This window comes from Microtus ochrogaster, unplaced genomic scaffold (assembly GCF_000317375.1).
Source record: "Microtus ochrogaster isolate Prairie Vole_2 unplaced genomic scaffold, MicOch1.0 UNK15, whole genome shotgun sequence".
Lineage (NCBI taxonomy): Eukaryota > Metazoa > Chordata > Mammalia > Rodentia > Cricetidae > Microtus > Microtus ochrogaster.
The window spans coordinates 452757-466468 of record NW_004949113.1 but is presented as its reverse complement, the minus strand read 5'-3'; the positions used below and the strand labels follow the sequence as shown (position 1 = coordinate 466468).

Genomic DNA, 13712 nt, shown 5'->3' with positions numbered 1-13712 from the left:
GCCTGCCTCTGCCTCCCGAGTGCTGGGATTAAAGCCGTGCACCACCACCGCCCGGCAGCGCCACCACCGCCCGGCTCATTTTTGATTATGTATACACACTAGTGTCTGTGGGTAGATATGGGCACATGAATGCAGGCACCTACAGAGGCCAGAAGAAGGTGTCCTTCGAATCATAGTTGGTTGTAAGTCACCAGACATGGTTGCTAGGACATCCTCTGCAAGATCAGTACACACTCTTAACTTCTGTGCCATCTCTCCAGCTCCCAAATTCTTTTTCTCTGTGTGTGTATGTCCCTGCAGGTGTGCGTGTGTGCACGTGTGTTGGCGGAGGGCATGTTCACTCTCCCCACTAGTCTAAGTGGCAGGTTTCCCAATGAGAAGGCATTTCAGACTGAGAGCACACAAAGGCTCAAATTTGGCTGCCCCCAGATGGAGTATTCTTGATTTGATGGTCTGCGACTGTCAAAGCCTCTCTCAGCTGATGGTGAGACCTAGATAGTCGTGGTGGTAGTGGTGAGGCAGGGTGAGTTTTTTATTTTGTTGGGTTGTTGTTTTGTCTGTTAATGAGGCTCTCAGAAGCTGAAGGTTTGGTTCATCTGATGGAGTGCCTGGCATCTAGAGTCCATCCCCAGCACTACGTCAACCTGTGCTGTGATGACGCAGGCCAGCCTGTAATCCCTCAGCCTGCAACCCTTCCTTAATCCTCTCAGGTGGTGGAGACTCAGGTGCTGGAGGCAGGAGGGTCAGAAATTCAAGGTCATCTTCCTCTGTCTGGAGCATTCCAGGGTAGTCTGAGGAGGAGAGCTGGGGTAGGGGGAGAAGGAAATAGTTCCAGCTCCCATCCCTCCCGCCTGAACCCTCTGGCCCTGCACACCCAGGTCTACCACCTGGCACACCCCAGGCTGAGAAAAAGTTTGTCCCCACGCCATCCCTCCAACCTTCAGGATGAGCCACAAGCCCAAGAAGAGACACAGTCAGGCTAGTACCCACACTGGGTTGACTTCCTGTGTTGGAAACTTCTGATGGCAGGCCAGCCCTAGAAGAGGGCTAGCCTTCTGCTCTTGGTCTTCCCCTGCCGGAAGCCTGTGGTATCCGGACCTCGACTGAGCTTTGGTACCAGGTGGGGATGCTTAGGGGTTGAAGGAAATGGATCCCAGAACTACTTTCCCAACACCTGCCCAGATGGTGCATCTACAGGATACCAGTTTGCACCTATGGCCAGGAGTTAGAGGGACTGCAGACTTCTGCAGCAGACTTCGAAAGACCCTTTTCTAGGAATCTCTCGCCTCGCTTGCGATCGCGTGGCTCAGAGAAGGACCTGGGACCTGGGAGCGACTGCAGCGAGGCGGGGCCGAGTCATCCCGGGGGCGGGGCGGGGCGGCTCCCGGGTTCCTGGCCCAGCCCGCCCTGACTCACCCTCTCCCGCCCGCCCGCCCGGGAACTCTGCGGGAGTCCCGGTCGATCCATTCCCTGGGATCTACGAGTTGGGCCCGGAGTTCCCTCCGTGAAAGGTAAGTAGCTGGGGTTGAGGGATTTTGTCCCACGGGAGGAGGTCAACCTGGAACCAGGGAATGACCCAGGGGAGGATCGCTCAGGTGTGGGTGACTCCGTGGCCTGGACGAGAGCAACCCCCGCCACCCCCCACCCCCCCACACACACTTTGGGAGTTGAAGCTGGGAGTGGGAGGGGGTGCCTAACCCTCAGCCTTGCCCCAGGAGCTCATGTCCTGGGAACCAGGCAGTCCGGGACCAAGCGAAGCAAGGGAGATCAACAGGCAGGCAACGACTTTGTGAGTCTTGATTTCCACGGCTTGTCCCAACGTGGGATGGTGGAGGTAGTGGAGAAAGATAGAAAGTTTGTCTCAGTGAGAACCCTCGAAGCTGCAGAATCCCAGTCTCAACACCCTGCTCCCTGAGGTTCTTAGACTTCAAGATTCCAAAAACCCCTACAAGTCCCAGCAAAGGAAGCTTGGGAAAGTACTAGCCTAGATGTCCATAGCTCCGTGCCCCGCCTCCGCCCCCAGACTTGCCACTAGGGGTGACTTTTCCTTACCTCAGTAACTCCCTCGTAAAAAGAGTAGGGATTGAACTTTGACTTTGTTTATGTGTTTAATTTTCTTACTTTATATTTTGTGTGTATGTGTGTGTGCCATGGCACTCTCGGAGAGGTCAGAGAACAGTTTGTCACAGTTGGTTCTCTCCTCTGCCTTACAGCCCCTGAGACTGAGCTCACATCTTCTGGCTTGGAGGCAGGGACCTTTGCCCAATGAGCCATCACAGCAGCCCTGCGATTTGGGTTTGGGGTTTTTGTTGTTGCTTTTCATATTTGTTTGTTTGAGACAAGGTCTTTTGGCACAGGCTTGCCTCTAACAAGCTCGCCACGCATCTTAGACTGACCTTGATGTGTTGGTCCTCCTGCCTCTATCCTGAGGAGGATTACAGGGATGTGTGTTGCCATTCCAGGTTTTATGTGGTGCTGGGACTTGAACCCAGGGCCTGAGCCATATCCCTCCTTCTGACTTTGTACTCTAAAGGTTAACACACGTTGCCGTTCCTTTCTTGCCCCTTAGCGTGATATGAAGTTGGGGAAGCTGAACAAGGTTGGAGCATCCTCCGTTTCCATTTCAGCATCAGAAGCAGGGCATAGATGTGGGGAAGAGTTTGCAAGCTCCTCCCAAGCCTGGTCTTCTGGGACACCCCTCCTGGGTGTGGGTGTGTATAGGGACCAAAGATTGACTTGGGATGTCCTCCTCAGTGGTTTTATTTTTTTGAGCCGTTTCTCACTGAACCTGAAGCTCATGGCTTTGGCTGGACTATCTCGCCAATGATGCTCAGGGATCTCCCTGCTTGACCCCACTGTGCTGGGCTATGGATCCAGGCTGCCCTGCTGGGAGTATCACGCGGTCCTCACAACCGTGTATTAAGCTCTTTCCTGACTGAGCCACTGGGTGCTTTCACTGGATGCAACAGAGTAGGTGTTGTCAAACAGGAGGTGAGCATTGGCTAGACAGACTCAGCTGATACTTGTAACAGTGAAATCTTCATGGGTTATGTTCATTCTCTAAGAGAAAGGTCTCTACACTTATATTTCCAAAATATGGATGACCTTCAGCGTTAGGCTGGACATGGCGGCACATTTCTGTAATCCCAGCACTTAAGAGGCTGAGGAAGGGGGATTGGAATTTTGGGTTCATCTTGGGCTACACAGCCAGCACAAGGATAGCCTGGACTGCATAGCAAGAACTTGTCTTAAAAAAAATGAGGAAAAAAAATAATAATGAGGGGCCAGGCGGTGGTGGTGCACGCCTTTAATCCCAGCACTTGGGAGGCAGAGGCAGGCGGATCTCTGTGAGTTCAAGACCAGCCTGGTCTACAAGAGCTAGTTTCCAGGACAGGCTCCAAAACTACAAAGAAACCCTGTCTTGAAAATCCACAAAAAAATAATAATAATGAGAAAAGGGAGGGGTTGGGAGTAGCCCAGTGGGTAAGGTGCTTGCTATGAAGGCATGAGGACCTGAGTTGAATCTCTAACACCCAGATAAAAGCAGAACACGCTGGTACACATTGGTAACTTTAGTGAATTACAGGGGTCAATGACTAGCCAGTCCAGCTAAAATGCTGACCCTCAGATTTCAGTGAGAGCCCTTCTCAAAAAAAAGGGGGGAGGGGGAGGGCAGGTAAGATAACTTAGGTAAGATAGCTTAGCAAGCAAGCGCGAACACCTGACTTTGATAGCCCACATAAGATAGGAGGGGATGGATGCCATGAAGTTGTTCTTGATCTTCACATACTCACACACACAACACACACACCACGCTCACACTAATAAATAAGGTAGAGAGCAGTAGACACCTAACACCAAGCACCATGCACACACACATGCATACACCTGCACACACGCATACACAACGTAAAATTTAAAAAAAAAAACCCTTAAAAACAAAGCAAAAAATAAGCTTTGAGAGCAACACGAGACATTCTGTCATATAGACTCCCGTGCTATTTTTCTCTACATTTCCCCCAGCTCTGTGAGCCCCTCCTGCTAAACCCTCCCACCAGCTCTCTTCAGACATAGCAAAAGGGGCCAACCCTATATCTGCCTGCTAGGATTTAATGGCAGGTTCCGGAAGATGGAGTTTGAGTCATGGAGTCAGACAATGATAATCCCTGTGTCTCCCTCTGATTGTGTCTGTCTATTTTGTGTGTATGTCTTGTTCCTGGGAGCTGGGCAGAGGGCTCCTGTTTTCTGACCTCTGACCTGTGAGAGTGGGTTGGCAGCATTGGGGAACTTGAGACTGGTCATGGAAAGTGGAGACAGGGAGTTGGTCCCTGCCTGCATGGGTAGCACCCCTTGAGGAGTGCCTCAGAAGGATCCAATGGGAGCCCAATGTGGGCATTACAATTCCTTCTTTCAGAACGTCACCCCGGATATCAGTAAGATGCTCTCAGTTCGTTTTCTTTTAAGATTTTATTTTTATTTGTGTGTTGTATGCACGACCGGGGTTGTTGTGCATTGAGTATTCTAGGAGGCCAGGAGAGGATGTTGGGTGGCTGGAGGCTCTAGAGCTGGAATTACAGGGGGTGGTGAGCGCTGTGGGAGCTGAGAATCGAACTCGGGTCCTCTACAAGAGCAGCGTGTGCTCTTAGCTGCCGAGCCTTCTCTCTCTTCCCTCTGGGCCATCATCTCTATCAAACGATGGAAATTGGGATATTTTTTCCCCTCCAGTCGTGGAGACTCTCTTGCAAAACTCAACACGAAGCTACTACCCCAGGCTAAGGGGATTTTTTTAAAAAGCCTTTTTGCAACACGATTTTCTGTAGCCCAGGTTGGCCTGGAGTGCCCTATGTAGCTGAGGATAACTTTGAACTCTGATCCTCCTAACTCAGACCCCCGAGAGCTGAGATTACAGGCATGTGCCAGTCTGCCTAGTTGTGTGGTGCTAGAGACTAAATCCAGAGAGCTATACTTGCCACACAAGTGCCCTACCAACTGAGCCATCTCCCCAGCCTGAGGCTTTTTTTTTTTTTTTTTTTTTTTTGGTTTTTCGAGACGGTTTCTCTGTGGCTTTGGAGCCTGTCCTGGAACTAGCTCTGTAGACCAGGCTAGTCTCGAACTCACAGAGATCCGCCTGCCTCTGCCTCCCGAGTGCTGGGATTAAAGGCATGCACCACCATGGCCCGGCTGGCTTTTTTTTTTTTTAAAGCTTTTTTTCTTAAGACTAGGGAGTGTTTGGTGAGCATACAGGACCAACCGTCATATAAAGGATCTTGTTCTTTGGTCACTTCTTTGCATGTACCTGATTCAGGATGAATTTGTATAAGAAACCTTGAGCCGGGCAGTGGTGGCGCACGCCTTTAATCCCAGCAGAGGCAGGCGGATCTCTGTGAGTTCGAGACCAGCCTGGTCTACAGAGCTAGTTCCAGGACAGACTCCAAAGCTACACAGAGAAATCCTGTCTTGGAAGAAAAAAAAGAAAGAAAGAAAAAAGAAAGAAAGAAGAAAAAAAAAGAAACTTTTAATACCTGCTCCCTTTCCCACAGACCCTTCTACTATATAGAAATTGCTACCTCAGAGTGGTGAAGGGGTCTGATTGTTGTGCAGTACCTGTCTCTCAGCCTAGTGAGTAGGCTCTCAACCCCTATCTTGACTTCACTTGCTACAAACCCTTGGGAGAAACAGAGGCAGACACAGGAGATGTGGATGTGTCCTAACAGTTGGTTGGTGACACAGATACCCCAATTTTGGCCAGAGCCACAAGTGAACAGGACAAAGGGCTCCTAGGATGCTGCTGACTTTGTTTCTCTCTGTGTCCTCCATCTCTCTCAAGTGTGTGTGTGTGTGTGTGTGTGTGTGTGTGTGTGTGTGTGTAGAGGCTCCTTCCGTCATGTGCTTTCCTTTGTCGCTCCACCTTATTTGAGACGGAGTCTCCCTCTGAACCTGAGACTTGCCAGTTAGGCTGGCTGCCAGTGAGGCCCACGGATCTGCCTGTCTCTACCTCCTCGGCACTGGGAGTACACACATGCACCGCTCTGGCTTCTCATGGCTGTCAGGATCACACGGATGTTCTCATGGCTGCATGACAAGCACTTTATCTACTGAGCCAGTTTGCCAGCCTGTTGTTTTTGTTTCGTTGCACTGAGATAGGGTCTCTTTCTGTAACACAAATGCTGGCCTCAAACTCCAATTCCTCCTGTCTTAGGATTACAGTGCTGGCTGGCCACCATACCTGGCTTCCCAGGAACTTGTTTAAGATAAGGGATAGAGGGGTCCGCGATATAGCTCAGGGGGAAGGCGCTTGCCACCAAGCCTGATGATCTGGGTTCCACACCAAAGACTCACATGATGGCAGGAGAGAACTGACTGCTGCGGTTCCTCTGACCTCCAGACCCACACCATTGCATGTGTACACACACACACACACACACACACACACACACTCACACACGCTCACTCACAGAAAGGCTTGGATGCTGGCAGGGGTGGGCTGCCTAGAGACCCCACTTTTTGCTTTCCCCTCTGCCCTGAGCAAGTAGCTGACTTCCTAGAAGAGTGATGTCCTCGCTTGCATCCTACACCCCCGTGTGACTTAGGCCTGGCCTTTGCAATAATGATACCTTAGTATAAAAGGAAACCAGAGATAGACAGAGTGGGCTGGCAGCCCTGGAGCCTGGCAGTCCAGCCCCATGCCAGGCTCCTGTCATAGGTGTCACCCTGAGAGGTTTTCAGTTTTTAGGGATCCTCCTGCTTCAGACATTCCAACACACTCTTCCCTTTCAGGGCCCACGTTCTACTTCTCAGATTCTGAGCTCTGGTCCCTATCTGAACACTCAGGTGTCTTGGCACATGCCTCCAGGGCTCAGTAGCCTTCAGCCTGGCCACACCCTAACCCCTAAGGCCCTTAACTAGAGCACAGCCACGCTCCAGCTTGCTTTTCCCCAGCCGGCTTTTCCGGTTGGGGATTGGAGGTGGCGCCCAGAGCACCCCTGTCGGGGGGGGGGGGGGCGCCCCACGCCCCCCCTGGGGGGGGGGGGGGGGGCACACCCCGGAAGTCTTGAGCCCAGGGACACTTGGTGTCAGGGTGGAGGTAAGGGGGCAGCTGGAGAGTAAAGGAATACCACAGTGAATGTCACAGGCTTCCTCCTGCAGAGGTGGGTGGCTCCAGGAGGAGGCTGGAGACAGCTGCCCTGTGTTTTCACTCATGAGTTCAGAGAGCGCAGGCAGAGCAAGTAGGGGCTTTTGGGAGGAGGAAGAGCTGTGAGACTGGGAAGGAGGTGAGTTCTGAAGGAAGCGACAAGAGGGGGGGGAGGGAACATATGGCTCATAGATTCTAGAAAGTTCTGGCAGAGCTGAGAGTATATTGGGAACACTGCCCTGTGTCTGGCCTTTCTGGGGTTTCTCCTACCAGGCATAGCCTTGCTCTCACCATGTCTCAAACCCTCTTGTCTCCTGACTCCTATAGGCAGGATGATCCCAGTGGCGGAGTTCAAGCAGTTCACAGAACAGCAGCCTGCATTCAAGGTGCTCAAACCCTGGTGGGATGTATTGGCTGAGTACCTCACTGTGGCTATGCTCATGATTGGAGTCTTCGGGTGCACCCTTCAGGTGAGGAACGAGACAAACACGGGCAGGGCCGAACAGCTGGCCGTCCTTACCATCAGGACTTTAGGAAGTGCCTTCTTGACAGGGGGTGACATGTGAAGAGGCAGGGCTGGGCTGCAGGGTGACACTGAGCTAGGCAGGAGTCAGGGCAGACAGGGAAAGGGGATGAAGGATCGGGGTTTCGCTGTGGACATATTCGTGGCCATTCTAATGGCTGGGGTCTTGGGTTGCTCTTTCCAGGTGAGGGGTGAGGCCAGAGAGTAGTGAGGATGTGAAGGAGTGGCACCACACCTTGGTAACACTCCTTATCTGAGGGTCTTTTAAAAAAACAAATGTATTTTCTTTTATGTGTATGTGTGTTTACTTGCATGTCTGTATGTGTACCACATGTATGTGTGGTACCCGTGGAGGTCAGAGAGTGTGTTAGGTTTCTTTGAAACTAAAGTTATGGATGAGAGGTTTTGGGGTTTTTTTGCGGGGGGGAGGTTTGCGGGGGAGGAGGGGTTGAGGCAGGATTTCTCTGTGTAGTCTTGACTCTCCTGGAACTAGCTCTGTAGACCAGGTTGACCTCAAGCCCACCGAGATCCACCTGCCTCTGCCACCCAAGTGCTGGGATTAAAGGTGTGCGCCACTGACTTTTTTTTTCTGGGTTCAAGTGTTCTCAGCCACTCTATATCCCCTTCTGCCATGAAGGCACTGGGCTTCTCTGTGGTGCTACTCCTGACTGGGGTCTTGAGCTGCACCCTCCAGGTGAAGGGCAGGACCATAAGGGGACATGGTCTTACCATGGCAATGCTTATGATTGGGGCGGGGGAGGTGTCATCAACTCACTATACAGATGGGTAAGGTCCCACCATGATGATGAGATAGGAAGTGTCTTCCACTGCACCCTCCAGGGAAAGAGTCACTCTCTAAAGGGGTAGGATTAATACTTGAAGTCCTGAAGCCTTCAAGTCACCCAAGAAGAGGGAGAAAGAGCCTGGGTGTCTTGGTGAGTGCCTATAACGCTAGTTACTCTGTAGGCCAAGACAGGAGGATCACAAATTTGAGACCAGTTTAGACATCTTTGCAAGACTGTCTCTCAAAATTAAAATTAAGGTAATGGGCAGGAGAGATGGCTCAGAGGTTGAGAGCACTGGCTGCTCTTCCAGAGGTCCTGAGTTCAATTCCCAGCAACAACATGGTGGCTCACAATCATCTGTAATGAGATCTGGCGCCCTCTTCTGGCCTGCAGGCATACATGGAGGCAGAATGTTGTATATATAATAAATAAATCTTTTAAAAAATTAAATTAAGGTCAGGTGTGGCAGTGGACACCTAAATTTCTAGCACAGAGGATGACTTGGGCTAGGGAGTCCCAGGTCAATTAGGCCACACAGTGAGACCCCATCTCTAAAATACAATAAATACATAGAAAAGGAGAAAAATATCAGTATTAGATCACTCACCTAGCTTACATGAGAACCTAAACGCATAAAAAATATCACCAATGAAATAAGAGACACGAACAAGAGGGAGCCAGTGCCAAAGCTCACACACAGACCGATTCTGAGTGCTACTACCTTCCTTGCCTCCGTTCCCACAAGCAGTGCTACTAAAGTCTACAGTAATCTTAGGGTTTCCCCATTATCACACTTTTTTTCTTTCTCGTGGCAGTGGGGACAGAAGTCACAGCTTCCGATGCTACACAAGGTTCTGCAGAGCCAAAGGCCCAGCCCCTCACTGGGGGATTTTAGGCCAGAGCTCTACCACTGAGCTGAATCCTGCCTACTTTCTCCCTTGGACCAGCATCTACTGAAGATGTCTAGAAGTTGTGCCCACTCTGTAGCCCAGGCCTCAGCTTCTCAGTAATTAGAACTATAGGCTAGCATCACCAGGCCCAACTTGTTTTTCTTGGAGGTGGAATTTTGTTATTAATAAGACCTTAAAATTCTTTATTTGGTTTTTCTGAGACAGGGTTTCTCTGTGTAGCCCTGGCTATCCTGGGACTCACTTTCTAGTCAGGCTGGTCTCAAACTCAGAGATCTACCTGCTTCTGCCTCCTGAGTGCTGGGATTAAAGGTGTGCACCACCATGTCCTGCTTTAGAACTTAAGAAAAAAAAATAGATAGATGAACTTCTGACCCTTCCCAAGTACTGGTATTACATATGTGCACACAACACTCAGTTTACACAGTGTGGGATATGGCACGCCGGGGCTTCATCATGCTAAGCAAGCACTACCAACTAAGGTATATTTCCACCCTAAATGTCTCCTTTCGGGGAAGATATAGTCCTGCTCATAACTCCGCTATGCTTACCTGTGTAAAGATCCTACTTCAAGAGGTCACAGGGACGAGGGGTTGGGATTTTGCTTTATTTTTGAGGGACCACAATTCAACACACATACACCCTCGCGCTCTTTTCTTTGAGACACAGTGTCTTATATCCTAGGCTGACCTTGAACTTACTGTGAAGCCAAGAAATGACCTTAAGCTCCCCATTCTCCTGCTCCCATCTTGTGTGTGCTAGGATTATAGATATGTGACACCAAGCCCAGTTTATGCATTGGTGAGAATCAAAACTGCTGTGTACTAGGGCAGGCCCTCTACCAACTTAGCTATCCGCCCCCACACACACACACCCTCCAGTATCCTTTGCAGATGAAGGCTGATGCTGAGGTTTGACAGCTCTTCCACAGTCAAACAGCTGAGAGCAGTCTAGGATCAGGGTCTCCCACCTCAGCCTGCTTCTCCTCTGTACAATTCCCCCAGGCCCTTTATGGTCTCCCAACTCTCTTCCTATCTCCAGGTGACACAGGACAAGATCATCTGCCTGCCCAGCCATGAACCCCGAGAGAACTTATCAGAGGCTCCTTGTCAGCAGCTCTTACCTCGAGGGGTCTCTGAGCAGATGGGGGGCCTCCGAGAACTGAGTGGCCTCAAAAACAACCTCGACCTCCAACAGTACAGCTTTATTAACCAGCTCTGCTATGAGACAGCCCTCCACTGGTATGCCAAGTACTTCCCCTACCTGGTGGTCATCCACACTCTCATCTTCATGGTCTGTACCAGCTTTTGGTTCAAATTCCCCGGCACCAGCTCCAAGATCGAACACTTCATCTCCATCCTGGGCAAGTGTTTTGATTCCCCGTGGACCACTCGGGCTTTGTCGGAGGTGTCTGGGGAGAACCACAAGGGCCCAGCTGCTGGACGGGCCATGGTGTCCACCGTCACCACAACAGGGGCGGGATCGGGAAAGGCGGGTGAAGGCGAGAAGGAGAAAGTGCTGGTAGAGCCTGAGAAAGTGGTGACGGAGCCTCCAGTTGTCACTCTGCTGGACAAGAAGGAGGGCGAGCAAGCTAAGGCCTTGTTTGAGAAGGTCAAGAAGTTCCGCGTGCACGTGGAAGAGGGCGACATCCTCTATTCTATGTATATCCGGCAGACAGTGCTCAAAGTGTGCAAATTTTTTGCCATCCTGGTTTACAACCTGGTCTATGTGGAGAAAATCAGCTTTCTGGTGTCCTGCAGGGTGGAGACCTCAGAGGTCACAGGGTATGCCAGCTTTTGCTGCAACCACACCAAGGCCCACCTCTTCTCTAAGCTGGCCTTCTGCTACATCTCCTTCGTGTGCGTTTACGGCATCACCTGCCTGTACACTCTCTACTGGCTCTTCCATAGGCCCCTCAAAGAGTATTCCTTCCGGTCTGTGCGGGAGGAGACAGGTATGAATGACATCCCGGATGTGAAGAACGACTTCGCCTTCATGCTCCACCTCATTGACCAGTATGACTCCCTCTATTCTAAACGGTTTGCCGTCTTCCTCTCGGAAGTCAGTGAGAGCCGCCTGAAGCAACTCAACCTCAACCACGAGTGGACACCTGAGAAGCTGAGGCAGAAGCTGCAGCGCAACACACGCGGCCGGCTGGAGCTGGCCCTCTGCATGCTCCCTGGACTGCCTGACACGGTCTTTGAGCTCAGTGAGGTGGAAGCCCTCAGACTGGAGGCCATCTGTGACATCTCCTTTCCCCCAGGGCTCTCCCAGCTTGTGAACCTTCAGGAGCTCAGCCTGCTTCACTCGCCAGCCAGGCTGCCCTTCTCTTCACAGATCTTCCTGCGGGATCGCCTGAAAGTGATATATGTCAAGTTTGAGGAGCTGCGAGAGGTGCCCCTTTGGGTGTTTGGGCTTCGAGGCTTGGAGGAACTGCATCTCGAAGGGCTCTTCCCTCCAGAAATGGCCCGGGCTGCCACCCTTGAGAGCCTTCGGGAACTTAAGCAGCTCAAGGTACTGTCTCTGCGTAGCAATGCTGGGAAGGTGCCAGCCAGTGTGACTGACGTGGCCGGACACCTTCAGCGACTCAGCCTGCACAATGATGGGGCTCGCTTGCTTGCCCTCAACAGCCTCAAAAAGCTGGCGGTGCTACGGGAACTGGAGCTGGTGGCCTGTGGGCTGGAGCGCATCCCCCATGCAGTCTTTAGCTTGGGTGCTCTGCAGGAACTTGACCTCAAGGACAACCACCTTAGGTCTATCGAGGAAATTCTCAGCTTCCAGCACTGTCGGAAGCTGGTCACTCTCAGGCTGTGGCACAACCAGATAGCCTATGTTCCTGAACATGTGAGGAAGCTCCGGGGCCTGGAACAGCTCTACCTCAGTCACAACAAGCTTGAGACTCTTCCCCCCCAGCTTGGCCAGTGCTTTGGCCTCCGCCTGCTAGACGTGTCCCACAATGGGCTTCGCTCCCTGCCGCCTGAGTTGGGCCTTCTCCAGAGCCTCCAGCATCTAGCGCTCTCCTACAATGCACTAGAGAGCCTGCCTGATGAACTGTTCTTCTGCCAGAAGCTGCGGACATTGCTCTTGGGCTACAACCACCTAACTCACCTTTCACCCCATGTGGCCGCCCTCCGGACCCTCAGCCGTCTGGAGCTCAAGGGTAACCGGTTGGAGGCTCTGCCCGAAGAACTTGGTGACTGCAAGGGGCTGAAGAAGTCAGGGCTGCTGGTGGAGGACACCCTTTATGAGGGACTGCCTGCAGAGGTGCGGGAGAAGATGGAGGAGGAATGAGGCCTGGTGGGGGAAGGGACAGTTGATGCAGAGGCCTTCAGATCCTTCTGCCCCAGCCTTGTCTTCCAAGGGAGATGTCCCATAGGCAAAGCAGGAGAGGAAAGAAGGTTCGACGTGTCGGCTTTGTGCAGTTCAGACAAGATCCTGGGACTGGTTTGTCTAGGGGAGAAGCAGGAGGTGGTGGATTTGGGGTGTAACCCCACAGGAAAGGATTAACTCGGTCTTAGATTCTTGGACCAAAACCACACCTGCGTCTTTGGCTGGCAGGCCTGTCCTTCCTCTGAACATTCCAGCTTAGTTAGTGTCCTATACAGGAGGGGGGGCATATCCCGGTGGGATTTCCAACCCACCCCAATGACAAATCAGCATACATCTAGAGTTCTGCCCTAAGGAGAGGACACAGCGGTCAGTTCCAAACCTCCTTATCCCAACTTTAATTCCAGGTCTTTATTTCCTAAGTCCTTTGCCGCAGAGATGGGTACTTAGAACAATGGTTCTCACATTTAGCTGCATAGTAAAATAAGCCAAGGAGCCAGGAAGAAATAAAACATCCCACACCCCACCCCTGAAATACTGACTCAGAATTTTTGGGTGGGGGCCAGGAACCTGCTACTGAATAAGTATGCCAGGTAATTCTGATTCAGGTGGTCCTGAGACTGTATAATAGAATTGTTGACATAAAAGACTGGGCTGGGCTGTAACTCAGTTGGGAGAGCGCTTGCTTAGCGAGCAGGAAGTTCTGGGTTCCAGCCCAAGCATTTCATAAACTAGGAGCGGTGGAACATGTCTATATAATATTCTGGAGGTGGAAGGAGGAGGATTGAAGGTTGAAGCCAGCTTGGGAGACATAGCAGAACTTGTCTCCAAAACAACTAAGAATGGGTACTGGAATGTCTACATACAGAGCTCCTTTTCTGGAGTCTTAGAGAACCCCATGAAACCACATTTCCTCAGGAAAATGCTTATTTAATATAAAAACTCTGTAAACAAAGTTAGGCAGTCACAGATCCCCACTAGACTACTGTCTTAGTCAGGGTTTCCGTTGCTGTGATGAAACACCATGACCAAAAAGC

At 51.3% G+C, this 13712-nt stretch overlaps 1 protein-coding gene across 1 annotated transcript; it reads left to right on the top strand.

Annotated features, from left to right (window-relative positions):
- Positions 1-1473: 1473 nt before the first annotated feature.
- On the top strand, positions 1474-12639 carry Lrrc8e (leucine rich repeat containing 8 VRAC subunit E). The gene is made up of 3 exons (XM_026789170.1): positions 1474-1511; positions 7460-7602; positions 10390-12639. Exons 2-3 carry the CDS (start codon positions 7465-7467, stop codon positions 12637-12639), a joined length of 2388 nt encoding a protein of 795 aa, XP_026644971.1. The 5' UTR covers positions 1474-1511; positions 7460-7464.
- The last annotated feature ends 1073 nt before the right edge of the window (positions 12640-13712 follow it).